This window comes from Nomia melanderi, chromosome 2, assembly GCF_051020985.1.
Source record: "Nomia melanderi isolate GNS246 chromosome 2, iyNomMela1, whole genome shotgun sequence".
NCBI classification, from domain to species: Eukaryota; Metazoa; Arthropoda; class Insecta; order Hymenoptera; family Halictidae; genus Nomia; species Nomia melanderi.
In genome coordinates this window covers 23,509,747-23,536,896 of record NC_135000.1, presented here as the reverse complement: position 1 = coordinate 23,536,896, position 27,150 = coordinate 23,509,747, and the positions used below count along the sequence as shown (strand labels likewise).

The 27,150-nt window shown below is 29.9% G+C and overlaps 7 protein-coding genes and 2 long non-coding RNA genes across 21 annotated transcripts; 4 read left to right on the top strand and 5 right to left on the bottom strand.

Moving 5' to 3' along the window:
• Window positions 1-474: 474 nt before the first annotated feature.
• On the top strand, window positions 475-2,756 carry LOC116426933 (mitochondrial import inner membrane translocase subunit TIM50-C). Of its 2 annotated transcripts, none has more exons than XM_076374414.1 (8): window positions 475-869; window positions 1,170-1,438; window positions 1,524-1,643; window positions 1,717-1,824; window positions 1,904-2,035; window positions 2,121-2,244; window positions 2,351-2,454; window positions 2,522-2,756. In XM_076374414.1, exons 1-8 carry the CDS (start codon window positions 728-730, stop codon window positions 2,609-2,611), a joined length of 1,089 nt encoding a protein of 362 aa, XP_076230529.1. In that variant the 5' UTR covers window positions 475-727; the 3' UTR covers window positions 2,612-2,756. The 2 variants fall into 2 exon arrangements, with proteins under 2 accessions (XP_076230529.1, XP_031832487.1); XM_031976627.2 differs by having other exon boundaries at window positions 479-869; window positions 1,104-1,438.
• TAF1C-like (TATA box-binding protein-associated factor RNA polymerase I subunit C-like) lies at window positions 2,748-5,668 on the bottom strand. The gene is made up of 11 exons (XM_031976626.2): window positions 5,395-5,668; window positions 5,221-5,322; window positions 5,030-5,160; window positions 4,860-4,950; window positions 4,668-4,787; window positions 4,400-4,598; window positions 4,189-4,324; window positions 3,899-4,119; window positions 3,558-3,823; window positions 3,308-3,481; window positions 2,748-3,241 (listed from the first exon to the last, which is right to left on the bottom strand). The coding sequence occupies exons 1-11, from the start codon at window positions 5,666-5,668 to the stop codon at window positions 2,829-2,831; spliced, it is 2,127 nt and encodes a 708-aa protein (XP_031832486.1). The 3' UTR covers window positions 2,748-2,828.
• LOC116426934 (lysophosphatidylserine lipase ABHD12) lies at window positions 5,520-11,565 on the bottom strand. Of its 8 annotated transcripts, XM_031976628.2 has the most exons (11): window positions 11,401-11,547; window positions 10,916-11,292; window positions 10,029-10,187; window positions 8,902-9,020; window positions 8,702-8,807; window positions 8,434-8,633; window positions 8,220-8,355; window positions 8,018-8,135; window positions 7,788-7,949; window positions 7,587-7,714; window positions 5,520-7,517 (listed from the first exon to the last, which is right to left on the bottom strand). In XM_031976628.2, exons 3-11 carry the CDS (start codon window positions 10,097-10,099, stop codon window positions 7,478-7,480), a joined length of 1,080 nt encoding a protein of 359 aa, XP_031832488.1. In that variant the 5' UTR covers window positions 10,100-10,187; window positions 10,916-11,292; window positions 11,401-11,547; the 3' UTR covers window positions 5,520-7,477. The 8 variants fall into 8 exon arrangements, with proteins under 8 accessions (XP_031832488.1, XP_031832489.1, XP_031832490.1 ...); XM_031976629.2 differs by lacking the exon at window positions 10,916-11,292 and having other exon boundaries at window positions 11,401-11,565; XM_031976630.2 differs by lacking the exon at window positions 10,029-10,187 and having other exon boundaries at window positions 11,401-11,548.
• On the top strand, window positions 5,763-12,349 carry LOC116426937 (U6 snRNA-associated Sm-like protein LSm6). 3 transcript variants are annotated; one of them, XM_031976640.2, is made up of 4 exons: window positions 5,770-5,905; window positions 9,886-10,084; window positions 12,002-12,092; window positions 12,177-12,349. In XM_031976640.2, the coding sequence occupies exons 3-4, from the start codon at window positions 12,002-12,004 to the stop codon at window positions 12,323-12,325; spliced, it is 240 nt and encodes a 79-aa protein (XP_031832500.1). In that variant the 5' UTR covers window positions 5,770-5,905; window positions 9,886-10,084; the 3' UTR covers window positions 12,326-12,349. The 3 variants fall into 3 exon arrangements, with proteins under 3 accessions (XP_031832499.1, XP_031832500.1, XP_031832498.1); XM_031976639.2 differs by lacking the exon at window positions 9,886-10,084 and having other exon boundaries at window positions 5,763-5,905; XM_031976638.2 differs by lacking the exons at window positions 5,770-5,905; window positions 9,886-10,084 and adding an exon at window positions 11,582-11,892.
• On the bottom strand, window positions 12,137-13,656 carry LOC116426936 (uncharacterized). The gene has a single exon (XM_031976636.2). The coding sequence runs from the start codon at window positions 13,458-13,460 to the stop codon at window positions 12,570-12,572; it is 891 nt and encodes a 296-aa protein (XP_031832496.1). The 5' UTR covers window positions 13,461-13,656; the 3' UTR covers window positions 12,137-12,569.
• A 1,061-nt stretch (window positions 13,657-14,717) lies between these two features.
• bgm (acyl-CoA synthetase bubblegum family member 1) lies at window positions 14,718-25,108 on the top strand. Of its 3 annotated transcripts, XM_031976625.2 has the most exons (13): window positions 18,601-18,725; window positions 21,045-21,112; window positions 21,183-21,234; window positions 21,327-21,534; window positions 21,614-21,748; window positions 21,835-22,030; window positions 22,100-22,201; window positions 22,310-22,456; window positions 22,522-22,997; window positions 23,159-23,373; window positions 23,451-23,602; window positions 23,676-23,801; window positions 23,892-25,108. In XM_031976625.2, the coding sequence occupies exons 1-13, from the start codon at window positions 18,704-18,706 to the stop codon at window positions 24,084-24,086; spliced, it is 2,094 nt and encodes a 697-aa protein (XP_031832485.1). In that variant the 5' UTR covers window positions 18,601-18,703; the 3' UTR covers window positions 24,087-25,108. The 3 variants fall into 3 exon arrangements, with proteins under 3 accessions (XP_031832484.1, XP_031832482.1, XP_031832485.1); XM_031976624.2 differs by lacking the exon at window positions 18,601-18,725 and adding an exon at window positions 14,718-14,869 and having other exon boundaries at window positions 23,676-25,108; XM_031976622.2 differs by having other exon boundaries at window positions 18,595-18,725; window positions 23,676-25,108.
• Window positions 15,444-19,568, bottom strand: LOC143176914 (uncharacterized). The gene is made up of 3 exons (XR_013001457.1): window positions 18,957-19,568; window positions 18,346-18,859; window positions 15,444-18,264 (listed from the first exon to the last, which is right to left on the bottom strand). It is a non-coding gene; the product is annotated as an uncharacterized LOC143176914 (long non-coding RNA).
• On the top strand, window positions 15,574-18,648 carry LOC143176913 (uncharacterized). Its single transcript, XR_013001456.1, has 3 exons — window positions 15,574-15,636; window positions 18,258-18,394; window positions 18,526-18,648. It is a non-coding gene; the product is annotated as an uncharacterized LOC143176913 (long non-coding RNA).
• On the bottom strand, window positions 24,947-27,120 carry endos (endosulfine alpha). The gene is made up of 3 exons (XM_031976587.2): window positions 26,740-27,120; window positions 26,449-26,565; window positions 24,947-26,307 (listed from the first exon to the last, which is right to left on the bottom strand). Exons 1-3 carry the CDS (start codon window positions 26,779-26,781, stop codon window positions 26,137-26,139), a joined length of 330 nt encoding a protein of 109 aa, XP_031832447.1. The 5' UTR covers window positions 26,782-27,120; the 3' UTR covers window positions 24,947-26,136.
• Between the last annotated feature and the right edge of the window lie 30 nt (window positions 27,121-27,150).

Genomic DNA, 27,150 nt, shown 5'->3' with positions numbered 1-27,150 from the left:
TTGAGAATTATTGAAGAAGCAGAATGACATTTCATTTCGGTCAGAAAGGAGTAAGTAGCTTTATTAACTTTGCCTTAACAAGGCTGTTATTTCATTTTAGAAATTCTCTCGAGGAATATACAATTCATTTTTTGTATCTCCGAGAGATTTCGCTTGAGATCACTGTATCCACTCACTAGAGTGCCCGCGTAACATTCCCCTTACGAGAAACTACCCTTATCATACCTACATTTATCCGTTTGATTAAGACTAGAACTACCGAACAGGCAAATTGATTTTTTGTTATTTGACTATAAGAATTATAAGAATGCGTTTATTGAGATTTCAGTTGGATTATCTCTCATCTTGCATGTTACTAATAGAGTTACTTCATAATTATCTTCGAGTAGCATTTGTATCTTTTCAATAGTTATGAAAAAAGAAATCAAAAATGGGTCATTTTGACTCATCTGTCAGTACTGATGTTAAACACTACATAAAACTACTAATATACGTATTTCGAACAGCTTCCAGAGCAAAGGTAGGGGGGGGAACGCTGTTTTCGAGTTACTAGGTATAATGCAATTGACGTTGGAGGCGTGAAAAGATTTAGAATTTTAGAAACTACCCTTAAATATGTTAACAAACCAGATTACTAAAACATCAACGTAGTGAAACGTACGAAAGAATACGAACACGATCTTTCTGCGTACATCTCTGCCCGAAAGTCCATTATCTGCTTAAAATAATGGCGTTCATAACAAGAAGTTTGGGACATTTGCATAAAATATATTACGGGAGGACAGAAACGCTATACTCTAAACTTCTTCAGCCAATTATTCGAATACCTGTTTGTCAAACAGGGCAATTGTATAATTACAACACAAAAGGTACGTATAAGCAGAGAAACATAACCTTACGTAACTGAAGCATGCATCTACATGTTGGAAATTTAGTGGGAAGTACTATAATTAGTACGCGTAATGAAAGAATATCCTTATCCTTGTTAACAAATGATGATGCCTTTTTCATTGATTTTGAAAATACAGTCTTCTTCATTCGTTTTTTGAACAAATATCTTGATCCAAATAATTCTTATATTAACTATGCCTTTTTTTGCACAGCACACCGACCAAAAATAACAAATAGTTTAACAAATATACAATTAGCTCGTACTGTTCAATCCTTAGCGCAGAATGCTTTTGATAATAAAAATGTAGAAGAATCAAAAGAAGATGCAGAGGAAAAGAAAAAACGTGCAGAGTCCATTAGAATGCTTAAATATTCTTTCGCATTTCTTGGAGTAACTCTTACTTTTGGATTGTCTTACACTATTTATGATTTGACAAAAGTAAAATACGATGAACAGGGAAATATAATTGAAGATGAATATTCTAATTTGCCACTCTTTGAAAGAATATATAAAAGACTCAAAAGAGAATATACTTATTACACAAAGGTATGAAATTCTTTATTATAATTTACTTATATACACTGTATGTATTTTTCATATTTATGTAAATGTACATGAATTCTTTTTATAGATGGTTCAAGAGCCTAGCAGGGAAAAGCTGCTTCCAGATCCTCTTAAATATCCTTACATTCAACCCCCTTATACTTTAATATTGGAAATGAGCGATTTTCTTGTACACCCTGACTGGACGGTATGTTAAATTTTAATCAAAATGTGTTTGATTTCTTTATCACAGTTACTTATTTTATTTATTGTATCATAAGTATGAAACTGGCTGGAGGTTTAAAAAGAGACCTGGGGTAGACCAATTTTTAGAGGCTGTTGCGCCACCACAATTTGAAATTGTAGTATATACTGCTGATCATGGTATGGTAAGTAATATAAATTGTTCTTAAATAAAACATTAACTTACATAGTTTTAGCATTTCATTTGTTTAATGTTATTTTTAGACTGTCTTTCCAATTTTGGACATTTTGGATCCTAATGGATATATCATGTATAGATTAGTGAGAGATTCAACACGTTTCATAGATGGGCACCATGTTAAAGATCTAGATGCTCTTAATCGTGATCTCAGTAAGGTAAATTATTCAACTTATTTTTAATATTTTATTATCTAAAAAGAAATAAACAGCTTACAACATAATTTACTTGATGCTGTATCAGGTTATAGTAGTTGATTGGGATCCAAACAGAACAAAATTACATCCTGAAAACACATTAAAGCTACCACAATGGACAGGTAATGACGATGATACAACATTGTATGACTTAGCTGCATTCCTCAAAAGTAAGTCTTCATAAGTTTTGGAAATATTTTATATATATACATAAGATATAAGATATATATATAATTATCTATATTATTTTAATCTTATTTCACAAATTCTTTTCAGCTATTTTAGCTACAAATGTAGAAGATGTACGGGATGTCCTGAATTATTATAGGCAATTTGATGATCCACTACAAGTTTTTAGAGAAAATCAGAGGAAGTTAGCTGTAAGTATTTGCACTTGTTCATAGTAAATGAATTTTTAAATATTTTAATTAATTGTAATTGTTTTAGACGCAAATGGAAGAGGAAGAAAAAGCGCAGCTGGAAAGTAATAAAGTACTTACTTCAAAATGGAAATCAACTTTCCTTCAAAATCGTTAAATCCAAATAGAAAATAGAAAATTGTAAAATGTACAAATATTATGAACTTTCATTAACATATTCATTTATCTTACCAATGCACATTATTTGTAATTATTGTACAATGTTTTCTATAAATAAATAAACAAGTCATCTGTACACTCAAATCATTACTTCATAATTTTATTGCGTTATTTTATTAAAAATATAATTATCTTTATAAATAAATACATAAATATCATATCTTTCGTTTTTTTCGTACATGTTCCTTCTTCTTTGGACGGGATTTAACTTTCGGTAAAAGTAATTCTTGTAACGCATTACTGTCATCTAAGCAGGTTATATCTATTTCTTGTGATACACTTATTAATTCTTGCGTATTAACTGGTGTTGCTACATTCTCCAATTCTTCTTGAGAGAATATTGTTGCTTTAGTATCTGCAGATTCCAGCCAACTTAAAACTTTTTGGTGAGGTGCTGCTGTTAAAGGCAATGGTACTTCTTCACATATATCCCACACAGCTAGTAGTTCCGGTGCTAATATATCCATATAAGAATTTAATTTTTCAAGGGACTGTTTCCAACTTGGTTCAAAATCATTATCCGTTTCACCGTCTTTACACTTTAATCGTAACTTTTTATTTGTAAAACCTATAAAATGTAAATACTCATAGCATCATTTTAATGTAAAATGTTCAAATAATACATTAAACTTACACTCATAAACATGTTGCATGTTTGATTTTTCAGTTATTGTTAAAGGTGATAGTGCGTCTGTTTGTGAAGATACTACATTTTCCCATGTACTCAATATACAATATGACTTGCAGTTAATAGGTGAATATTTGTCCAATGGAGTGTCATGTGTTATACATTGATAATATATGTCTCCTGAAAAATATATTTTCACAATATCTTTTATCAAACTAATATACATTTCAAACAAATTACCTAATAATATCCATACCGATTGAATTTTGAAGAAACAAGAATATATTTTCACTTTCGTTTTTTATAATTACAGAGCCTACATTACATAATTCAAATCTATGTTTCAAGTATGGATTCAAACACATTCCTTGTAATTGAGATTCATTCAACGTTTCCATGACATGAGAAGGTGTAAATGGAAAATTAAACGAATGTGAAGTTTCATTACTTATCCAAGTATTTAAAAGTATTGTAGTTTCAGTAGGTACTTGACTAGACAAAACAATAAATTCCTTGTCCTCTCTGTAAATAATCACATATTAATCTGTTTCCTGTATACTTATATTTAAATATATATCTATTTATATCTTTTAATACTTGTTCACAGTTTGACCCATTAGTGGTGGATTTTTAAACTGATGAGTCCATTTTTGTTGTACACATTGTTTTGGAGAACGATTATCACACATCAGAACACTATGGTAAGTCCCTATATATCTACAAGAATGATGTCTACTTTCAATATCTAATGTAATATTTTCACACTTTTCCAAAAATGGCTTTGGACACAATGATAATGCCGGTTTATCAAATGGAATCTATGAAGTATAATAATATTTATTATTATTCACACATAAAACATCTAATAAGAGTCACTTTGTACTTACCCTAATATCAAGGTAATGAAGACAACATCTATCTACAAATAAAATAACATTTGGATCCATCGTATCAAATTTTACACTTCCCCATGAATCATCCAGTACAGTTGTTTGCATTACAGTGTTATTACGTATATGTTTCCTACAAGTATAAAAATAATAGTTTTATATATAAACAAATATGTATTCAAAGACTGTAATCATAAGTAATATTTACATTTTAGTTACATCCCACAGTGTCACACATCTTTCTACATTTACTGTACAATACTGATTAAAATTAAATAAACTTAAATCTACGCTAACTAGTGGGACTTCTGATGTTTGCTTATGAATTTCAGTGAGATTCCATTTAGTATTGCGTTCTGATAATATGTAAAAATTACAATGACTCTTGTATCTACCCAAAATCATACCTAAAATATTGATGAAAATTTAATACTATTCTGTGTAGTACAATAATATTGATATTATCATAAACTTACAGGAGTCAACATTAATATTATGTTTCAATTCAAATAATGAACCATCAAGTTCACATTTAGTTGCTTTTTGAAATATTGGTTTCCAGAGAAATTCATCTATATTAACAATAGGTGCAGCAACTGTAAATAGATTAAAATCAGACCATAAACACTTTAAACGTGCAATACAAATGACCAGTTCAATAATAATACCTAATTCACTCATGAAAGGAAAAAGTAATATATTCTTATCATTTATTTGAATTTGATCTACAGATCCACCAGTGAAGTACCAATTATAAGCCTAAAATAAATTTCTATCAACTTTTTTAAATTTTTCTTTTAAGTCTTACTTCTACTTACAAAATTTTAATTTGACATACCCCTTTAAAGTACGGATCTGGATCTAGATCCATAATTTCTGCTACAACAGCTACATATTTAGGTATTTTAGCAGTAACTGCTTTTCCTGTTTGTTGCCATTTTATATTTTTTTTATATGTTTGTCCTAACTCTGCAAAAATTTATGTTCATTTATTTATAAATTGTTTAATTCATAAAATTACTATATTACCTTTCTCATGTTTGAGATAATAATGCTTCAGTCTTTGTAGATCATCGTTCATATGATCCTTAACACTAAGCAGTTCTAATACAGGATCTTGTTTATTTAACACTGCATAATTAGAAATAAATATTATTAAAATTACGTAATGTAATTTTATTTTATTTTGAGATAACTGCTTACCACTTCTTGGAATTTTAGCAGGAGGTAATAATGGTCGTGGTAGATCACAATAGTAAGGATACTCTTGATATTGTTCAACAATATTTTCCAAATCAACATCATCCAACGAGAAATCATTATGTAAGTTATATCCTGGTACCAAATAATGTGGATAATTTTTTAAACATGTTCGATTTATTCTATCCTTTAAGTTTGTCTCAGCTCGTTTGTATGCTTTTGATGTTAAAATACTTTGATCCTCTGTAGTATTATCCACCATTGTATTATCCTCCATTTATTTATATAAATATTAAACTATTTTTATACTTAAAATGTGTATATAAGAAAGAATATAACTACTTCTCTTTAACATTCATGCTACATTAAATGATTATACGTCACAATAACATTTTAATATTTGTTATACTAATACAAAAATATTCACAATGCATTGTGCTGTCAATGTTTTGGCACGTGGTCTGATTTAGTCAGTATTTGATTTGGTGCTCCTTAATGTTCAACCACAGATAAGGTATAGAATAGATTTAATACGTAATGTATTTTCTACCTTACGTAAATGTAACACTTAAAGTGTGTTAAGTTTATTATACGATTCATTGAAATTATCATTTACTTTCCGATTTTATTAGAAGAAAATACTTCACATTATTGAATACATGGTTTCAAAAAATGTTGGATATTACAAGCAGATATCGTGATCGACCTAACCTAACTATACCCACTTCTCAATCATATCATTATAATAATAGAAAATTATTTATTAAAAATAAGATGATCGACAATTATTAATGCACAGGATATATTCGGGGGTTTTAATCAAACATAATATCACCATTCTTTATTGCATCATTTATATAAATAACATGAAGTGTATTGACATAGAAATATTTTAAAATACTTTACAAATAATTGTATTATATACATAATTATTGATGAGAATACATATGTAGTGCTGAGTATTCATAGATTTGTAAAAATATCACATTCACTGACAAATACAAAATAATAAACACTGTTGATGTGCCTGAAAGTAGCTATCACAGCATTGGCTTCGTTAACACACAACATTATTTTATGCAAAATACGTATAAATATCCGTATTTATGCCCTCAAATAAAATTTACTTTACTATAACTAAGTGTGAATGTATTAACGTTTCAACGTATTTTACATGCTCTTGAACTTTGATTAATACTGAACAATAGTGCTTAAATACTTTATACTCCACAAAGTTCGGACATAAAAAATTATATAATCTTCCAAATTAGTACAGGTTTACCAAAAAGTATAATATTTAATGTATTAAAGAATAAAATGTAATGAAAAAACAGACAGCATTCAAAATTTTTAATTACTGATTTCATTTCAAGCCCAATTTATATTATTTATAAGAGACTACTAATACATACTATAAAAATACAGGTACAGTGAGCCCCCAGATTTATGTCCTAATTGGTTCCAGGGTGTGTGATGTAAGTCAGGGTACAAAGGGTGAACATGTATGTATGTATTATACATTTTCTTAAAAATGTATAAAAATAATAGAAGAGATTAAATGTAGCAAATGTTTATGAAGAATTGAAGACACATGATGTTCACAAATAATATTGGAACAAAATATGTTCCTTATCTTTAAGAAATGCTCTTATAGTTGTTTCTGACAAATTTATTTTGTAGTTAATTTGGAAACCTTGTATTCCGTTATTAAAAAGTTTTATTATCTCTGATTTAGTTTCTAAACCTATAGTATTTTTTTTTAACAATATAATTTAAAGATGAGGACATCTGATGCTACAATACCATTACACATATATAAATAATGATCTTAACTCTCGATTAATTACACTTGTGCACGTATGTTAATATAAATATATAATTTGAAATTATTTACCCATAAAAATTCTTTACTCAAGTAAATTTCAGAGTGATTCAGTTAAAACTAAGCACGTAGAGCAAGAAATATTGGTTAAAAACAATTGACTACCGTGTTGCATGAAGACGACGTAACTGTGAAAGGACGTAAATCAGAAGGACGTAACTCGGGGCCCCACTGTATCTTGATAATATTTTTTCAATTCATAATTTAGTCAGTCCGATTTTTACATGTCTCTGCTACAAATGATCTAAAAAAATGTCACATATTATTAAAATGTATTATCAATATAATAAATGAAATTATAAGTAAAATTTACCTAATTATATTAGGTAGTTTTTCATAGCGGCATATATATTTATGCCCAAGACCATGTGACGAATCTATTCGTGTAAATTGAATTTGATTGGTACCATTACCGTGATAATTTATACCTGCTTTGTATAACTGAAAGTGCAAATATAGCATCATTATTACTTCAGTACAGAACTTCCATAAAAATATCAAGATATTTCCATACTTTTTCACCCAAGGAAAATGGTATAACATTATCATCTTCTGCATGTAATATCATAATTGAACACTGAACATTTTTTATGTGCTCATCTGATTCGAAACGAAGATTATTATAATAAAATGGTTCCACAATAACCCAATGAAACCATGGTAAATGTTTAAAAATCTTGAAAATAAAAAAGTAATATATATATAAATTAATACATACCAAAATTTAATTATGCTAGAGAATACCTGTGCTAATGGATGTACGCTTAATTCTTCTGCGATATTATTAAATGGTGCTTCCAAGAACAAACCTGCTGGCTGAATATTTTCTTGTGCCAATAATGCTAATACGTGAATGGAGACACTATAAGTAATAAAATCATTCATAAAATTCATCTATCCGCCTTTTACAATATAAAGTTTTCAGAAACAAATTTAAAATATTTACCCAGTGCCTAAAGAATGGCCCCATACAAAAACAGGAGATGATCCATTGACTTTTTTCAACACCCATTCTAATGCATATTTACTATCTTCGACTACTCCTACTTCTGAAAGTTCTACTACTTCGCTGTCACCGTAACCTAGTTCCATGCAAATAAAAAGATGAGTAAATGGTCAAACTGTTTACACGTTTAAGAATCAAGATATTTTACACTTACCTCTATAATCAAAACTTATAACATGATAATCTAATGATTGAAAAAGTTTATATAATTCTAAGCGATGACCACTTGCTCTATTTCCACTATTACCATGCATATAAAGAAAGACAGGTTGTTTTGTATTACTCAATACATTCTCATAATCATTATCAGTTATAATAGTAGAATCATTTAATAATGATTGAGGTAGAACTTGCCTAAAAATACATATTATTCATTTTAAAAAAATAAAAAAAATATAATTCACCTTATATATTTTTCTTACCATACTCCGATTTTTACTTCTTGATCAGTTATTAGATAAAAGTTCCTTGTACCTTTCATTCCAACTGACTCTGGCTTTGAAAAGTCCACATTAAGTGGCCAATGTACTAAAAATATGAAAATAATCATGCACAATAGTAAATCAATTCTAATTGGAAAAAGCAATTTAATAAATGATATGCTTAAATTCTAAATACTTACCAAAATTTAAAAAGAGTATTTTCTTTTGTAAGGAATAAGAATAATGAAATATAATGGGCAAGAGCCCAAATATAACTAAGTATGTAATTATTGATGCTTTCATCATCCAAAATAAATATCTGTAATGCGAATTAAACTTATTCTTTTATAATAGTATTTCGTTAATAATGTAAATAATTAATTAAAAGATCAAATACACTTATGTATAGATAATTGATGTATATTATTATTCTATAGTATATATTGTTTATTTTTATTATTAGAGGATAATGTAATAATATTTATTAGTAAAACATGCTAATAGGTTACAAACAAAGAAAAATACCATTTAAAACACCACAATTTTTGTACAAAACCATTAAAAAAGTGGTAATAAGAATATAACACATTTATGGAATTACCTTTTTAATTCCATAGTGGTTTGATGCATATAAATATAATGAAATTGATAACGAATTCACATGTATGTGAAGCACACAAACTGAACTTTACAAATGAAATTTTAGATAAAGTACTTAAAAAATTTGTCTTTATCTTTTTTATATCACTTAATTATGTATTTCCAAATGTATTTTAATTATATTACAACTTATGGCGAACACTATAATAGAAAATATGTGACAAAAAAAATCACAGTTAATATTACAAAGCGAAAACAGAACAAAGTATAACAAGAGTGTAAAGTACAAAATTATACAAAATTAGTAAAAAGCTTTGAGTAATTCACATGTATACAAGGATTTCAATTTATAGACATTACTAACTTTGTTTGATTCAGAAGATTATTTGCATTATTAGACTTAAAAATTATGTTTAAAACATATGAATACCAGCCAATATTAAGTTATACAATGTAAAACTTCTGTTATCAGAATGAATTATCATGTTTCAAAACATGTTTATATTACCAGTTCCTGATTCTTACCATTTGTTATGCAATTAATATACTTTGAACTTACAATGTTTTTATACAATAACTTGTAGATGTATTTGTGGTAAATATTTGACATTACAATGAAAATATGACATTGATAAACATTGACTATTGAATAAAAAGTGGAAACATTGATTTAAATTTCAAACAAATAAATACATGACTAAATCATGATTACCACATAGCAACTTACATTCCTGTATACCAAATATCAAAAACGATGAATGGCGTCAGTGCTGCTAATAGTAGGTAAGTAGCCTGCATATTTGTTAGTAGCTACCAAATTTAAGGCACCTTTTTAATTCCTCCTTTTAAGGTAATTTAGTTACGTAGAAGTTGTTTGAAGGAATTACTATAGAATAATGATACATAGAAAATGATTATAAATAAATATATAATATAACTTGTTGTCCTTTTCATTTTTTAATGTTTAATTATTATAATTATTATAATTATATACATAAATCACAAAGTTCATAACATATTATTTCCTAACAGTGAAAAAATTTCTTACATCATTATGAAATCGTCATTTACATAACTTAACAAAAATATAAATGTTTATAATAATTCATAATTATTTTTATGAAATAAATGATAAACATAAAGAATGGTTTAGAAATATTAATCAATATATAATACTATTTACCTATATTCAAAACTTGACACTATTATCTATACTTGAAAATTTAAAAATATCTATATTTAATAATACACAGCTGTGAGCAACCTTTTCTACAATATTCTTTCTTAGTAACAAATATCATGAGTAAAAGTACTTATCTTAAATAAATTTTTATGTTCATTTTCGCATGTTTGCAAACTTTTAATTAAATGTTCCTTATCATATTAGTTATACAATAATGAAATAATAATTGTTAAACAAACCATTTCGTAACTTTTTACATTTTAAAATTTTAAATTTGTGAGATTACATCTACTTGGTGTTTGTTTTAGAGAATTAGTTTTATTATTGCAAATTGATCGGTAAATTGAAAGATTAAAATATTAGTTACTGCAAACGGACAGGTGGTCTATGTAATACCAAAAATGAAATATAAACTGATAAAGTCATAATACCTTTTTTTGAAACGTTTCTTTGGTAGCCAATATACCATAATAATAGCAATTTAATAATGTTTACAGAGAAGACAGTATCCCTCTGAACAAAGAATGGAGACACCAATTTATATAAGTACACTTTGATTTCAATCAAATGTCAAACATATAGAGTAAAATACTTTAACTGACACACATTTTATTTTAAATAATGATAAAGCTTTTAAACTTAAAAAATTTGATTTAAAATATTATTCAAATAACAAATGTTTATTCGTATTTCTTATGCCATTCATCCGTAAGTAGGTACTTAAGTAATATTATAGGGACGTTCTCATGACTACATATATCTAACGATTTCACTTTACATTGACTTGAACTTGCCGTAAATAGGGATGCTAAGGAAAGCGAAAAAATGTAATGATCAAAAGTTATTAAAAAAATTGTTCAATATTCCTCTTATTTAACAATGTTATGATTTCAAAAATTATAAAATAAATTCTTACCAATAAATTATGCTATTTTCTATAAGTTTATATGCTTCTGTATTTATAACAACCAATTTAAAAATATTTAGAGTCTTTTAAATTGTAGATTGCAAATTGTATTGTAGGTTTATCAGAGTATAGTTCGTATGTGAATTGCATATATACGATTTCATTGGTTGAATTAGTTAACAGTCAAAAGGATGACTAAATAAATATCATTTAAACGTATCAACAATATTTTTTTACAGAATTTGTTCATGTTTTCATATATTTAATAATGAAAATATAATTTCTTCTTGCTTAATCGAGAAAAATTATTATTTTTGCGCCACCAGATGAATCAGTTACTAAAAATAGGTATTTTTTAGTCATCTATTGGCTACTGTTTATAAATGAAATTTGTTTTCACTCTTATTTGTACGCTTTAAGCATTAGTGATAATACCTTAAAATATACATAAAACACGTAAAGAATCTACAGAAAACTTTTTATTAATTTAATATCTGAAAGGTATGACTAAAATATTTTAGCAGTGTATTCTAACCTTTTTCAAAAATATTTGTTGGAAGTATGTAAAGGTATTTCAAAAATATATTTTACATATAGCGTTAATTTACAGATGAGTCGCAAGGAAGCATTATCTCAATTTATTCAACAAATCCATGGACGTCCTGTTGTTGTAAAGTTAAATAGTGGTGTAGATTATAGAGGTGAAACATTTGTTTTCAGTCCTTTAAATTACATTATGTGCAAATTGTTTCATTAATTATTGATTTATTGTTCACGTTTTACAGGTGTTTTAGCTTGTCTTGATGGTTACATGAATATAGCATTGGAACAGACAGAAGAATATGTGAATGGTCAATTAAAAGATAAATACGGTGATGCTTTTATTCGTGGTAACAATGTATTATATATCAGTACACAAAAACGTAGAACTTAAATAAAAACAAATATGTAATTTGTATTACGTTTTTATTAATTTAACCTGCACAAATTCTTCAAAACAAGAAAACTACAAAATGTTTGGTAAGAAAATCTTTATATAATATACTTATTCTTATTGAAATGCTACATTAATATTTTCAAGTAACAAAATTTTTTTCTAGCATTTTGTAATTCATATAATAGTTTTCTTTATTCTCTCTATAATATAACCTCTATAAAAGATTTCTTTATTCTTTGCTTTATGCAAATTCATTTTCTAAATTTAGAGCAGCATTGGATATTTGTGTATCATTAGAACTTTTTTGCAATTGTATATCTTCATTATCTCGTAACTTTTTCCTCTCAGCATCTTCTTGCATTGCTTTCAGTCTTTCTTGCCTTCTTTGAAGAGCTTGTTGTCTATTTTTTTCTATACGTTGTTTTACTTCATCACTTAACTGTGTTGAAGTATTACTTTCTTTAATAGCTTGAGAGGTTGTATTGCTTGTTTGTGACAGTAATTTATCGAATAGAGCTTCAGCTGTAGATGTATCAGATGCTGGTTGTTGATTAATCACTTGTTTCTGCTTTTCTATTTGTTCCGCAATTAATAAATCAAATTCATCCATCGGTTCATCTGGTTCTTTTTCATCATTATCTTCATCTACTATATCCCGATTCATCACATTATCATCTGGATTAATCATATCTTGTCTATATTTTTTCACAAACACGGTTAGCTCCCTTTTGGTACCTAGCTTTTCTACTTTCTCCAGGAAAGCATCAAATTCTAATTTTGGAAATAATCTGTGTGCCCAATGTTCTATTCTTTTTAAAATTCTATCCAAATCTAATTTTTCATGTCCTTTGCCATGAAATTTAAACCCTTCAAAATACTTTTCTATAGTTTGTATTCCCTTAGGACCTTTCAAACGTTCTACATTCAACGTGGGTATAGGATTTCTCACTATGTGTTTTCTAGAAGTTGCAGGATCAACTCTCTTTGGAACAGTCTGTCCTTGATTTTCCTCATTTCCTGAACCTTCATCATTGTAACTGTTACCCTCTTCCGCGGCCGAATCGCGTTTCTCATATTCGGCCACAATATCAAGTTCGTCTTCATGATCGGAGGTGTCTGATAAAGTCGGCATAATCAACAAGTTTCTTTCTTAACAGTAAAAAATTCTTAGACAATTGTTGATTACAAGTTTGTACGGAAGAAATTATTCAACAACGTTTTTCCCTCAACTAATGATCCCGCTCTGATAATTGTACGGGCGTAACGGTAATTTTGCCGCCCAACGGTACGCAGGTTATGTTTTGCGATAAATGAATGTATAAATTCTACTTAAAACTCGCCGTCATCCTGTGAATTATGATCATCGTTGTCTTTCTCCATAAATTTATCGAATTCACCATTCGATTTATTCATTCGTTGCAAAAGCGATACTAACAACTTTTTGTTCAAATGATCGGTTTGAGTTATTTCCCGTACAACGGGTTCGCAATTCACATTCGGTGGACGTTCCACTGTTTGCAGTTTCTCCAGTGCGCCGTTTTCTTCTCTCATCGGTGTACCTGGCATTTTTAATTGATTCGTCAAAATATTACGCTCAAAGATTGTAAAATTTCCTGTACTTTACGAAATTCTAGGCGATCGGTAATAACAAACTTACGCGCAAGAACAAATATCGCTGCACTTGCTTATCCTCTCAACTGCGCATGTATCCGTAAATTTCGTACGCGCCATTATACAGTTATTTTCAAATGTCCGGAAATATTCACTAAGTGTACAAAATATTAATATATTAATAAATATATTATTATTAGAGGAAAGGGAAATTCGATTAAGAAGTATGATAAGTCAAAAATAAAATTAACATCAATGTTAAATATAAAAAATAATATTACTATAAACGACTAATTTAGTCAATATTTTACAAGAAGTTTAAAACATAATGATAAGTATTATGTAATATTAGTAACATAAAGCTATTTACATGCTATTTATAATTATGTGTACAGGAAAGAGTATCTGCATATATGCAAACGCAATTTATACCTTTTTAATATTTATTATCAGTAAAACATTCAATTAAAATCGCAAGAGGTTGAAAAAAAGGACGCGGAACTGCGTCAATTCAGGACGAAAAAATGTGTGTTGGGCCCAAAGTAATTTAATGAGGTACAAATGAAGATGCATTTATTTATCAATAGGATAAAAAAAAAGAAAAATAAGCTTCCGCATTAATTTTTATCAAGATTTCCAAAGCCTTGTACCTATATGACCGGCAGTCAATTTCCATACATCATTGCTCACTGATCCCCGCCACATGGCTGCGGAACAATCTTTCGCCGTGTTTCGTGTATGTCCCGGCGAGTAGATCACGAGCCGAGCGTGGATTATCAACGGCGAATACACAGTGTACCCGTCAGTATCGCAAGAACGTTCGTGTCGAGTGGAAGTTGTCGGCCGGAAGGAGGCGAAGGTACGGAGGCAACATAAACCGTTCGCTGCTAGAGTCGCTGTGAAATTATAATTCAAGAAACGTAAAGTCAGGTAGGTATGCGCGTTTCGAGCGTGTCACTAATGCGACGCATGCAATTTCACTGGTTGTTTACGCCTATCCGAATATTTCGCTCGGTACGAATCGTTTCGTTTTTTTTATTTATAGAAAACACCGACGATTACTGTCACGTAAATATTTACGTAGGGCCAACAAGAAATTCGTCTTATTCATACATTCCGCAAACTATCCGGTCAGAAAAATCGCGTCGCGATCGGTTCCATCGGCGATGGACCACCGCGTTCCGTTATTCGAAACGCGACGATTCGGTTCCCGGGATTTTCTGAAGAAAGTTCGGGAAGCATAGAGAGTACGGCACTGATTTCAAAACATTGAACGAATTCCTGTGTGGCGTGATCGTCGGTAACGGGTTGTAAGTTCGTTCCCCACTTTCTGAAGGAGTGGAAACCGCCGATATCGCGTTATCTTAAGTATTACGGACTCTGGGATAGATATAACATCCGTGAGGAATATGTTAGCCCGTCAATTTTCGGATGATGCGACGGCGGAATTGTCGCCCGATGATCTATAGATCGTTTGTTTGGGTAAGCGTAGAGTGTGCGGCTATTGACGTGCCCGGTTGCCTGGTATCGGATGTTCGAACCGGCATCGGGAATCGACCAATCGCGTGGCACAACGTCAATAAGGAAAACTCAATTATTGTACCTGCTCAGATACTATTAACATTTACTCTAGATCACGTACGTCATAGTGAAATTGCGAGATGGACATTGCTCATGGATCCTAGGACACGTTCACGGTCACCACGTGGTCGTTCTTTAACCCATCGCCGCAAACGACGGCTATAGCCGTCGATTTTTTTGGCGATATATAGGCAAATTACGGCTATAGCCGTTCTTACGGTCTTCTTATTTCATACTTTCATTAACACGTTGGATGCCACGGAGGTCACCGATGACCTCAACAAAATCGAACTGCTATAATTCATGCGGTTAAACTATGATTATTTGAACACTTTTCTATGTTACATGCAATACCACCTAATGCAGTGACATTCGACAAGATAAACCCGCAATAATAATAACGCAATTCAATTACATAAGTTGATACTACATTATTTTCGTTTTGTATATTTTTCTCGGCAAAATCGTGCGGCACTCAACGTTTTAATAAGAAAAAAACATTATTAGTGCGCATTTATTTGTTTATTTAGTACACTGAACAAAAATGACGTCGATGTACGATTTTTTCATGAACAAGTCGAAAGGAATAATTAAAGAAGAAACTGCGTTTCTGGGCACGATTTTGAAACTAAAAGTGTGGCAATGGGTTAATTTAACGAGTGTGAATTGTGAGAGGAATTGACCTTCGTTAGAAAAAAATCTGGTTCTATTTGCTTGAATGAATTTTTACATCCTCCGGAGTTTTAGTACCATCCTGTACCGGAACAATTGTGCGATTATATATCGGTCGTTGATGATGCAATTGTAACAAATCATTTATGTGTGGACGTCCGTTCGAAAAACGAATGTACTATCTATCAATTGACTCATTGAAATGCTAAAAAAATGCATGTTACTAATGTGACATTGTATCAGCGAGAAGGCACTTTAAAAGTTTGACGTCAAAAGATTGAAGTTTTCTGACATCGACGACATTGTTCGAATATGCAATAGATATTGTAAATATGAGTCTTCAATTTTTTAACAGTTTAATCTTCCATTTGAGAAACCACCAATTAAATGAAATGAAATGTATTCATATCTTTCTTATGCGCAGCATTTTAAAATATCAAGCAGATCCTCATTATTTATCTAGGTCGTAAATATACAACTTTTGCAAATAGCTTTAGAAATTTTAAACATATATACATCATTGAATCACTGTTTAAAAAGGAACGAAAATAAGAACCTGTTTTGAACAAGTAATGCGCAAATACAAATTTACTTCGATACATCTTTGGTCAAAGGTTAATCACGATTTTGCGCGCCGATTAAGAATGTATCGTATTAAAATACAATGCAAATTTTACATGATCTTGTAATTAATCAGCGTATCAGTAAAAAGTGATAAATAGAAAACAATATAAAAATAAATACATAAACATTCAAGATAACAATTGAAGATTACATCTGAGGAATATAACCGTCTCTTAAGGACATTCTCGTTTTTTCGTTCTTTTGTTATCGCTTATCATTTGTAATCGAAGGAAAGATTCGAGTAAACGAGTAGTACCGACAAAACGGTCCTCTTGGTGTCTACTTTTAACTAGTAACATTTATTAGTAATAATCCCGCTGCGTGATTTCGTTTATCAATGAAGGTATCATGCATTCTGGTAATGTTTCATTTAACGTTTAATTCATTTATCTGGATTTCTTTATTTAGTATCGGTAACACGTCGATACTCGTAACTGGCCTTCGTTCGGTAATTCCATAAAGCAAATTATTCGAGCGCATAGACCCACTTTCCGCGTTCAAACGAATCACCGGCGGTTAACGGTACTGTCTTCAACAGAACACAGAGAAAGAAAATTACAATATAAGAAAAGTTCGCGAACACGGCGATGTCAGCTAAGACATTGTCTTTGTTCCTATATGAAATTTTGAATCTGTTCAGATACTTTACGGTCGATCACATAAATACCTAGTGCTTCTGACATATTTATAACCAGTTAAGATATTCTTTATACAAGAACTAATAATAATCTTTAAGATTGTTTGTTCTTCATTTATTAATATTCGAGATTATATTTATTTCTTATTTATTTATACCACTTCTTATAAATTCGTCGGACATTATTTAGTACTGTCCTGATTTACTAAAATATTTACAATTTTTATATTTATCAGTTGGGTTCATTTCATGATACGTAAACCGCATCATCAACGTTCGATAAAGTATTAATTTCGACATAATTTATCAAGAATTAAAATGTAATTGTCCTTCGGATGATTTTCAAATTTTACGTATATCTCTTTTAAAATGATCCTGACGTTTCAAGAATCGTTAATTATTATAATTTACATTAAAGTCAGATTAAGTAATACTTGCAAATTAAAACGGACAGGTTGGACTTTATGCGACATTGGTGATTCACTTATAAGCGATTAAAGTGCTTGGAACCACAGTCAATCATTGTTGGGTATACATATATAAATCAAGCTTATAGATTTAAAGTACGCGTTTCATCCATGCATTTCTAGATTATAGCATGTCTCACACGTGAATCTTCTGAATGCATGTCATTTGGAATGACTATATCGGTGTATCTCTGAATCCATTGACGTCTCTACCTAATATTTTTCTCGTCCTGAGTAATTATTAACCATGACGTACAGACGTATCATTCAATGGTACACAGATAAATGCTGAACTTCATTATGCAATACAAAAAACCAATTTTTATTGCATTTCCAGTAATCATCTAATGAATAACACATCAGTCTTCACGGTTCAGATAATGATTCATTACTGCCTTGTTTCGTCCTGTACAAAATCTACTTACCTATGTACAGTATCGCATGTAAAGTACGATAAAGAAGCGATTATGCAAGGTATGAAACATTACGCGTCATTTCTTGCAAGCCGAATAAATTCTATGACGTTCCGCTAGCATTCGTAAAATAAATCGTTGTCCCTTTTTTGGCCACAACCTCAATACAGAGGTATATCGAATTTTACATAGGGAACAGATCCATTTATACGAGCATACAACAGTTTTTCCTGAAACAAAGTACGAATGAACAAAACATTCTACGCTTGAATATACCGCCGAAAGGTGGTGTGATGTTCTATTATTGATTTTGGCGAGTCCGTCAGTTTCGCTCGTGGTATTCTAACGCGTTACCTCGAAAGTCGCCAACATGGTAATCCTACTTTTTAAAGGTAATTTTTATAACTAAATAAGACAAAATAGTCCGTTCCCCGCGTGCAAACTAACATCTACGAAATTTGAATAATATCCCACAGTAGAAGCGGCTTTTAACATAGTTTTGCAGTCATCGAAAGGGTGGCATTGTCTAGAACAAATTCAATCGATCAATGAAACATTCATAATTTAATAACCACGCATTTGCGCCGCGTATTTCCCGGCGAAAATCTACTACGAACATTTACCAACTTCGTTATAAATTAATAATTGATTACATATTAATTCCATGCCTTGCAGTTGCTTGGTAGCATAAAAACAAGTGTTCTGTCATTAATTTTGAATTGTAAATGACCCCATCAATAATTGCATACATTGCGGAACATAAATTTTTCATATTAATTCAGAACACATTTGTATCTTACAAATTTCATTGAAAGGTTCAGAAATTCTCGTCCACCATTTATTTATTCCGAACGCGGACGAAGAAAGTCAAATTACATCCGTTATGTATTCTTGAGTATTATCCTGATCATTATTACGATGCCAATTAAATTATTATAATGAAATTATTAAACGAGACTCATTATGCGGTGTCTGGACACACAAAGATTTGTAAATAAGTAAATACTGTGGCCTTCAGGGTGTGGGCTGGCACTATAATAAGCGTATACAGATAGTACACATAATATACATTAAAATTGCGTGGGAGGCAGGCGGTAAATTCAAAGGACATTCGGGTTTCCGTGAAATGATGCTCCGCTCGGAATGATCCATAAATTCGACGGCATTAATCTAGATAATGTTTGGTACATTACATAAGTCGGTGTGCAATTTAAATCAGTTGCTTCTATTAAATTTCCAAAACTATAAAAACTATAGAAAAACTATAGTAAAACTATAAAATTTGATATTTAATATTATACCTTATATTCTCAATTTGAGAAATATTGAAATAAAATAACTTTGTTCCTCGATGTACGTATGATTTCTCTGCGAGTTCCACTAAATATCGTGTTTCTCTTATCAGAAAATGTTGAAGTGTTTCTAGTGAAAAGCTTCCGAGTGCAAAGAGTTAAGCACCAACGATGCCAACAATACAGGATAAAAAGCGTGCTCGGTGTTTATTGTATCAATAGATCAGACTGTGCAGTAAATAAACGACAATGATCGGTGATCTATCCGCGCAGGGTGTCACGCGTGAAGCTTGCGATCGACAGCACCATCAGAATCAGACTTAAACGATGTTCTACCCTTCTCTTATTTACTGCTCGTTCTTGTGATTTATTACTATTACTTTATGTAACATTCTTGTATATATAAATGTTAATATCTATAAACTGTACTTTGACCGCGCATCGCCTGATGTCTCGAAGTGTTAAAGGAAAGAGGAGAAGGAAAAAAAAGCTTAATACACGTGATACACATGCCAGCGATAATATACATCCTCGCTGGCATATAAACTTTCTATAGCACGAAAATGTTTGTCAGACATCAATATTGGCCACAGTTACGGAAATCATCGTCGATCGAATAATAAAAAAGAATTTTATATGGGTACCGACTCAAAGTACATTTTCCGTTTCGGAAAAGAACTTGTTTACGTTTTTAGGAAAGCTGTTTTTTGTTTTCTTACGTAAGAAAAGTATGAATAAAAAACGGCAATGATGAATGTTAAGTCTGGTGGAAAGAAAGGTTTTAATTTCTGTTACTAGTTATATTAGATATCGCAATCCAAGTGTCGAAATATTCTTAATAATGTACTTTAATCTCATCCGACTTCCGTAGCAATGTTCTTTTATCTGATTTATGGTGACCACTCAAACGAGCGAATAACAATATAAAAATATTTAATGCGAATCGGAACTAAAATTATATTTATTATAGTTTTATACGCTAAAGTTGTTGTTTTTATCTTGCGATTTGGTAAAAATCCGAAGATTATTTAAATCACTGTATCGCTGAAATACAGATGATAATGTATATAATGATTTTTATACGAGAGTGGTATCATCGATGACCTTTAACATTCCCCAAAGATGAACTCACGCGATCTCACCCACAAGTTCACGATGACCAATCAAATCAGTGTTTGCTTTAATACAATCATATAAATTGAAATATCTACGAACAGTGTTGCGTATATTTGAACCGTTTCATTTTAACTCAATAATCACATTTCATTTCTTATGTAAGAAATTCCGAAATTCATTTTCATTAACTTACCAATCTGATTAGCCAGAGACTTAAACTGAATTAATTAATTAGAATTAAGGGATAAGTTATTAATAACTGATGGATCGATTAATTAGTTTGAAAATTGTTTATTGTTTTAGATAACATGACTGCGGTGCAACCAATTCAAACGAATGGAGCGATTAAGGGGTTCGCGATGAACGAAAAGGTAAATGGATTTGATATAAATTTAAAGAATAAAAGTAATGTACTAATTATTCGATTAAACACTTCATTAGGATAAGGTGGAAAAGGAATATTATGCGAGCTGCAGTGAAACCGGCCTAGATGGTATGTATTTATAAAATCTATTTTGTAAGAGGCTTATTAAATGCGTTTATATCGGAATATGCGTTCTAATTTTTAATTTATTATTGTTACAGGGCCTAATCAAATTTTACAGGCCGACTCAACGACCACAACGATGCCGAACGGACGCGTGCGAATAAAATTAAGCAGAGAAGGCATAGGTTCCACGCCGCCTATATCAGTTCCTGGATTATTATCAAAAATAGCTAATGCATATCCTGATCGAACTGCAATGGTAGCGAGAGCTAACGAAAATGGAGAAAGGAAGACTTATACTTACAAGTACATATTTCAAAAATATAATACTTCTATAATAAATGTATCATTGAGATTTATTTAATTTTTGGATTTCTGTTTTTAGGGAATATGAATACCAAGTAAGAGTTGTAGCTAAGGCTTTCTTAAAACTGGGCTTAGAGCGTTATCACGGTGTCTGTATTATGGGATTCAACAGTCCAGAATGGCTTATTTCAGATCTAGCAGCTATTCATGCAGGGTACAGATTAATATATTTTTAAAAATATACTTCAATTTATTTTAAGATGTACCGTTTACTCATACTTTTTTTTGCTACATTTTCAGAGGTTTTGCTGTTGGAATTTATACTACAAATACACCAGCAGCATGCCAATATTGTGCTGAGAATAGTCGAGCCAATATAATAGTTGTGGAAGATAAAAAACAGTTAGAAAAAATACTGGAAATAAAAAAAAATCTTCCTTACTTGAAAGCAATCATCGTCTATAATGAAGAAACTAAAGAGGAAGATGTTTTGAATGTTAGTAATTGATTTTATAATAGATAATTTTTTAGGTAACTCTATTTCATAAGAATTCTCATATTATAGTGGAAGGATGTAATCAAAATGGGTGAGGAGGAATCTGATGATAAACTGAATGATGTTCTGAAGACAGTTGGTGTAAATGAATGCTGTACTTTGGTTTATACGGTATGAAAACTCAATCCTAATATAGATTATTAATTCTAAATGACTTTATAAGTTCATATAATAAATGCAATGCATATGCAAAATATATAAATCTATTTTTACTTATAGTCAGGTACAGTCGGAAATCCAAAGGCTGTGATGTTGAGTCATGATAATTTAATATATAACGCAATATCTATAATTGATACTTGTAAATTTGAATATGGAAAAGAAACTCTAATTAGTTATCTACCACTATCTCACGTTGCTGCACAGGTAAGCACAATTATCTATGTAAACTTAAATTTACTATAAGCATTTATATAATTTAATAATTTCAGATAATCGATGTATATTGTTGCTTAGTAATAGCAGCTACAGTATACTTTGCTGATAAAAATGCGCTGAAAGGTACATTAGTTGACACCTTAGTTGTGGCACAACCTACTATCTTCATAGGTGTACCTAGGGTATGGGAAAAAATTTATGAAAAAATGCAATCAGTTGCACGTAATAATGGTGTGATAAAAACATGGATTGCTTCTTGGGCAAAGTCTCAAGGGTTATTTTACAATATGAATAAATTGAATGGCACGGATTTCAAGCACTGGGGCTATCTATTTGCTAAATGGTTAGTTTTTAACAAAGTGAAAGCAACACTTGGTTTAAATAGGTGCAACCTATGCTTTTCTGCAGCTGCACCATTAAGTACAGAAATTAAGAAGTACTTCCTGAGCTTGGATTTTGTTGTGTTGGAAGCATATGGAATGTCCGAATGCAGTGGTGCACATATTTTAAGTACAAATGAAAACTGCAGGTATGTATTATCATTTCAATAGAGTATTTCACTGCTGTGCTAAGAGTACTAATTGCTACTTGCTAATATTGTTAACAAAAAATAGTACTGGCAAATAATTTTAACAGCTCAGTTATACAATGCAAAATAAAAGTGTGATATATAATACTTTTTATATCTAGGCTAGGTTCTGTAGGTATGACGCTACCTGGACTTTCAACAAAATTGGATAAACCAGATAGCTCCGGTGAGGGAGAAATTTGTCTAAAAGGTAGACATGTATTTATGGGATACTTAATGGAACCTGCAAAAACTGCAGAAATTTTTGGTGAAGATGGATGGTTACATAGTGGTGATACAGGCACAGAAGACTCAGATGGATATGTGTATATAACAGGTATTTTTTATAATATAAATACATAATTTTAACTTAGTTAATGCTATTCTCATAACAATTATTTTATCAACCCTTAGGAAGAATTAAAGAATTAATTATTACTGCTGGTGGAGAAAATATTCCTCCAGTTCATATAGAACAATTAGTGTTAGCTGAATTACCTGCATTAAGCAATGCTTTATTAATTGGAGACAAAAGAAAATATCTTACTATATTGGTTACTTTAAAGGTAAAAATATTATCTTCTTTATACATTGTGTAAGTATTGTTTTTAACGATCTTTCATAAATGTATTTATTTAGACTGAAATGGACAATGAAACGGGTGCACCAAAAGATGAGTTTACGCCAGATACTTTGAAATGGTTGCAGTCTATTGGAAGTCAGGCAAAAACAGTTTCAGAAGTTATCAATTCACGTGACCCAGTTGTAAGTACCATTGCCATTACTAATTATTATAATTTATATAATAATGTAATATTTAACTCAGATATATATAAATTCTACCACCTTTTTCAGGTATATGATGAAATTGATAAGGCAATTAAAAGAGCAAATTTAAAGGTTATAAGTAATGCACAAAAAGTTCAGAAATTCCAAATTTTGCCACATGACTTCTCACTACCAACAGGTGAATTAGGACCAACTCTTAAAGTAAAGAGAAATGTTGTCCACAAAATGTACAAAGACCTAATAGACGACATGTACAAGTAAATATGTCACATGAAAATGTGTTAAATGTATCCTTCAAAAAAGTTACAATATTATCACAAAAATACATACTGAAGCAATTGCCAATCAGCCTATATAAAATGCTTTAATATTTAAAGTAATTGTGATATTATACAAGTAAAAAACTGAAATTTAATGACAATTTATTTTTAACATTTTTCAATAATTCAAGTTTCAAAGTACAGTTTGAAATACTTTTCTGCATCAAACAACAATTTTCTAATCAATAAATATTTCAATATGAAGAAACTAATCTTGAATATACTTGTTTATTTTATAAGGAGTTTTATTGTTACATTAAGGTGTAAAGTTTTTAATAATTGGCCATATAATATCAAATATATTTGAAAATATGTCCTAGACATATATTATGAAAGAAATTTTATATATCTTTTAGTATAATAAAATTATACAGTTTGTTGGAACAAAGTACTTTGTTGCTAACGTATCAGTTTCTCTGACAATAAAAATAACTCTAATTATCTTTTCTTAAAATTCGAACACAAAGTTGAGAAAAGTAAACAAAATTTAGAAAATTTATGAAACATGATAATAGATAAGTGCCTCTTGTGTACCAGTACAAATAATAAATATGTTAGTATTTAATAGAATTAATATATATTAAGTACTATTATACTATTTGCACTTACACTTTTATAAAAAACATATTTAATACATCAGTGGGAAATGTTACTTAAGTCGTACATATGTTAAATATTTCATTTATATTTTGAAAAATAGAAAAATAGTTACTGATTTTTCTGTTCACTTGAATACGTTTTATCACTGTGCAAATGAATTAGTGTAAAAAAATTATGTTATTCATGAACTAAGGTAATTAATTTTTACCCTGAATATTATAGATTAGAAATAGTGTGCACATACTTATTTTTTGTTGTTACTACATTTAATTATTAATGTGATAACAAACACACTATTTAGATAATATGTACAATACAACCTAAAGTCATTGGTAATGTTACAATAAAAATTATACAAGCAAATTCTTTCTGTTTCACATCTTTTTATTTATAAGTGCACTTTTATTATTTTAAAATATATTCATCTCTTTAATACAGGTAAATATATCATTAAATACTCAGCATATTATTCATACAATAAAATAAATTTATTAATATTTCTACACGCTTTAACACACGTATGTATAATAAAAATAATTAATGAAAATTAATAATATGTAGAAGCTTAGTTTGTAAGTATTATATTTCTTCTCTTTTTCATTACTATAATAATGGATAGGTAACTAAACAAATATTATTAAGTTTAAATAGCAATATATTACTAATATAGTTTACAATAACCAAAACAACTGCTATATTTAAGATTGTTTTATGCTACATACAGATTCTTATGACAACCTGACATCTTATATGAAAATAGTCTTACTAAGCACATCACAGCAACTTTGGAAATGCAGATCTGTAAAATGTCTTATCCTGAATTTCTATTGCATATACAAGTGGTTACGTTTACATTACAATCCCTTGTCATCAATTTTAGTCTTCCTTGTATTCCTAAACACCTAGCTTCATTGCTTATTTATATAACAAATTATGAAATTCTACTATCATGCGCTTCTGAATCTAAGATCCAAATTTATTGCTGCCTATAAAAGTAACTCAAATAACTAAAAGATGCATGAGCATTATTTATGTGCTGATACTCCCATATTTCATGAAAAATCAAAACAAAAATGTTTAATACATAATACAAAGTTATACATTACAATTTGTTTCTTTTTTTTTAAGTGTCTTAAAGATCTTTAAAAATAAAACTTTCAGAAAATGCTCTTATAGCACATAATATTAAAAATTTTATACATTACTGGAAACATAACATTCTTGCACTCAAGCTCTGATCATTAGACAAGCATCTAAGAAATATTACAAAAGTAAACTTTTAAAGTAATACCATCTATCAAAATAAAGACATTGTATTGTTTAAAATTTGGATTGCATACAATCGCACCATATCACTGGAGTTGCAATACTTTGAAAATCTTATACGCTATTTATGAAGTAGTCGAGGTATTAAATTTTTGTTGGATTATAGATGTTTTTCGTTGTGGTACAGTTTCAGGTGTAGGTATAGCATCACCTGTTGGCAAAACACCAGCTGGCTTTGGCTTAGCTGTATATTTTTGTTTTGCCATTTGATAATCCCCAGAATCAAAATATTTTTGCTGAAAGCGTTTTATATATTTCTTAGAAACTTTCAATTGTCATATTACTTTATTTAGTTATTAAGTAATACTATTATTCTTAAGCATTTTAATTCATATGAATATCTGGGAAACAAACTGCTATTTAATATATATATTTACCCCTTTAGCTAGCCTCTTCTGCAAAAACGCTGAGTGCCCACTGATTGGACGACCAGTATTTGGAAACTTCGCCTTTAATTTTGCTTCTTCTAACTTTTCAATATCATTTGAGGATAACTACAATAAAAATCATTTCTTAGTTGTGAATACTAGTGAATACATACTTACAAACATTTAAATTTGCCAATACTTAAATGTAAAAAAGTTTTGAAAATAAATTTAAAATAACAACAATGGTATTGCCTTTTAATTGAAATAAATAAAACACTTTTTTCTTTAGAGTGAATTTACCTCAACTGTTTGAGCCAATTCGTTTCCTTGATCGTTGTTCATCCTTGCTGTTTCTAACCACTTTTTTCAGTAATCGTTTTGGGAATACCTCAGTCACCTTTCAAACACAGTTTTTACACTAACGCGTGAAGTACGCAATACAATGACACTAACTTCCTCTCCTTCAATCTAATTTAAAATCAAATAACTATGTAAGATCACAGTTTTCCAAACTTTATTGTTACCGAAAACAAATAACTGTCAATGAAAGCGTATACGAAAGACAGCATCAACGATTCGTAAGTAAGTACAGGGTCATGGATTTCTAGACAGCCGTTACCGGAATTTAATCTAGGTGCGAATTTTCATGACGTACCCAGGTGATAAAAATCACAGTTTAAATAACGAACCATGAACACAGACTGCTTGTTA

Bases quoted from the DNA above. Each gene is read 5' to 3' on its own strand.
- bgm (XM_031976622.2), top strand. From the start codon at position 18,704: ATGGTAATCCTACTTTTTAAAG. The intron at 22,031-22,099 runs GTTAGTAATTGA...CTCATATTATAG, and splicing joins AAGAGGAAGATGTTTTGAAT to TGGAAGGATGTAATCAAAAT. The intron at 23,374-23,450 runs GTATTTTTTATA...ATCAACCCTTAG, and splicing joins TGGATATGTGTATATAACAG to GAAGAATTAAAGAATTAATT.
- LOC116426936 (XM_031976636.2), bottom strand. From the start codon at position 13,460: ATGCCGACTTTATCAGACACCTCCGATCATGAAGACGAACTTGATATT.
- endos (XM_031976587.2), bottom strand. From the start codon at position 26,781: ATGAACAACGATCAAGGAAACGAATTGGCTCAAACAGTTGAG. The intron at 26,566-26,739 runs GTAAATTCACTC...TTTTTATTGTAG, and splicing joins AATTGGCTCAAACAGTTGAG to TTATCCTCAAATGATATTGA. The intron at 26,308-26,448 runs GTAAATATATAT...AAACGCTTTCAG, and splicing joins AGAAGAGGCTAGCTAAAGGG to CAAAAATATTTTGATTCTGG.
- LOC116426933 (XM_031976627.2), top strand. From the start codon at position 728: ATGGCGTTCATAACAAGAAGTTTGGGACATTTGCATAAAATATATTAC. The intron at 2,245-2,350 runs GTAAGTCTTCAT...AATTCTTTTCAG, and splicing joins CTTAGCTGCATTCCTCAAAA to CTATTTTAGCTACAAATGTA. The intron at 2,455-2,521 runs GTAAGTATTTGC...TAATTGTTTTAG, and splicing joins AAAATCAGAGGAAGTTAGCT to ACGCAAATGGAAGAGGAAGA.
- LOC116426937 (XM_031976639.2), top strand. From the start codon at position 12,002: ATGAGTCGCAAGGAAGCATTATCTCAATTTATTCAACAAATCCATGGA. The intron at 12,093-12,176 runs GTGAAACATTTG...CACGTTTTACAG, and splicing joins TAGTGGTGTAGATTATAGAG to GTGTTTTAGCTTGTCTTGAT.
- LOC116426934 (XM_031976629.2), bottom strand. From the start codon at position 10,099: ATGCAGGCTACTTACCTACTATTAGCAGCACTGACGCCATTCATCGTT. The intron at 8,356-8,433 runs GTAAGTGTAAAA...GCATGGAACTAG, and splicing joins TATAAGTTTTGATTATAGAG to GTTACGGTGACAGCGAAGTA. The intron at 7,715-7,787 runs GTATGGAAATAT...TTGCACTTTCAG, and splicing joins CATTTTCCTTGGGTGAAAAA to TTATACAAAGCAGGTATAAA.
- TAF1C-like (XM_031976626.2), bottom strand. From the start codon at position 5,668: ATGGAGGATAATACAATGGTGGATAATACTACAGAGGATCAAAGTATT. The intron at 4,599-4,667 runs GTAAGTTTATGA...TCAATATTTTAG, and splicing joins TAATATTAATGTTGACTCCT to GTATGATTTTGGGTAGATAC. The intron at 3,242-3,307 runs GTAAGTTTAATG...TACATTTTATAG, and splicing joins CATGCAACATGTTTATGAGT to GTTTTACAAATAAAAAGTTA.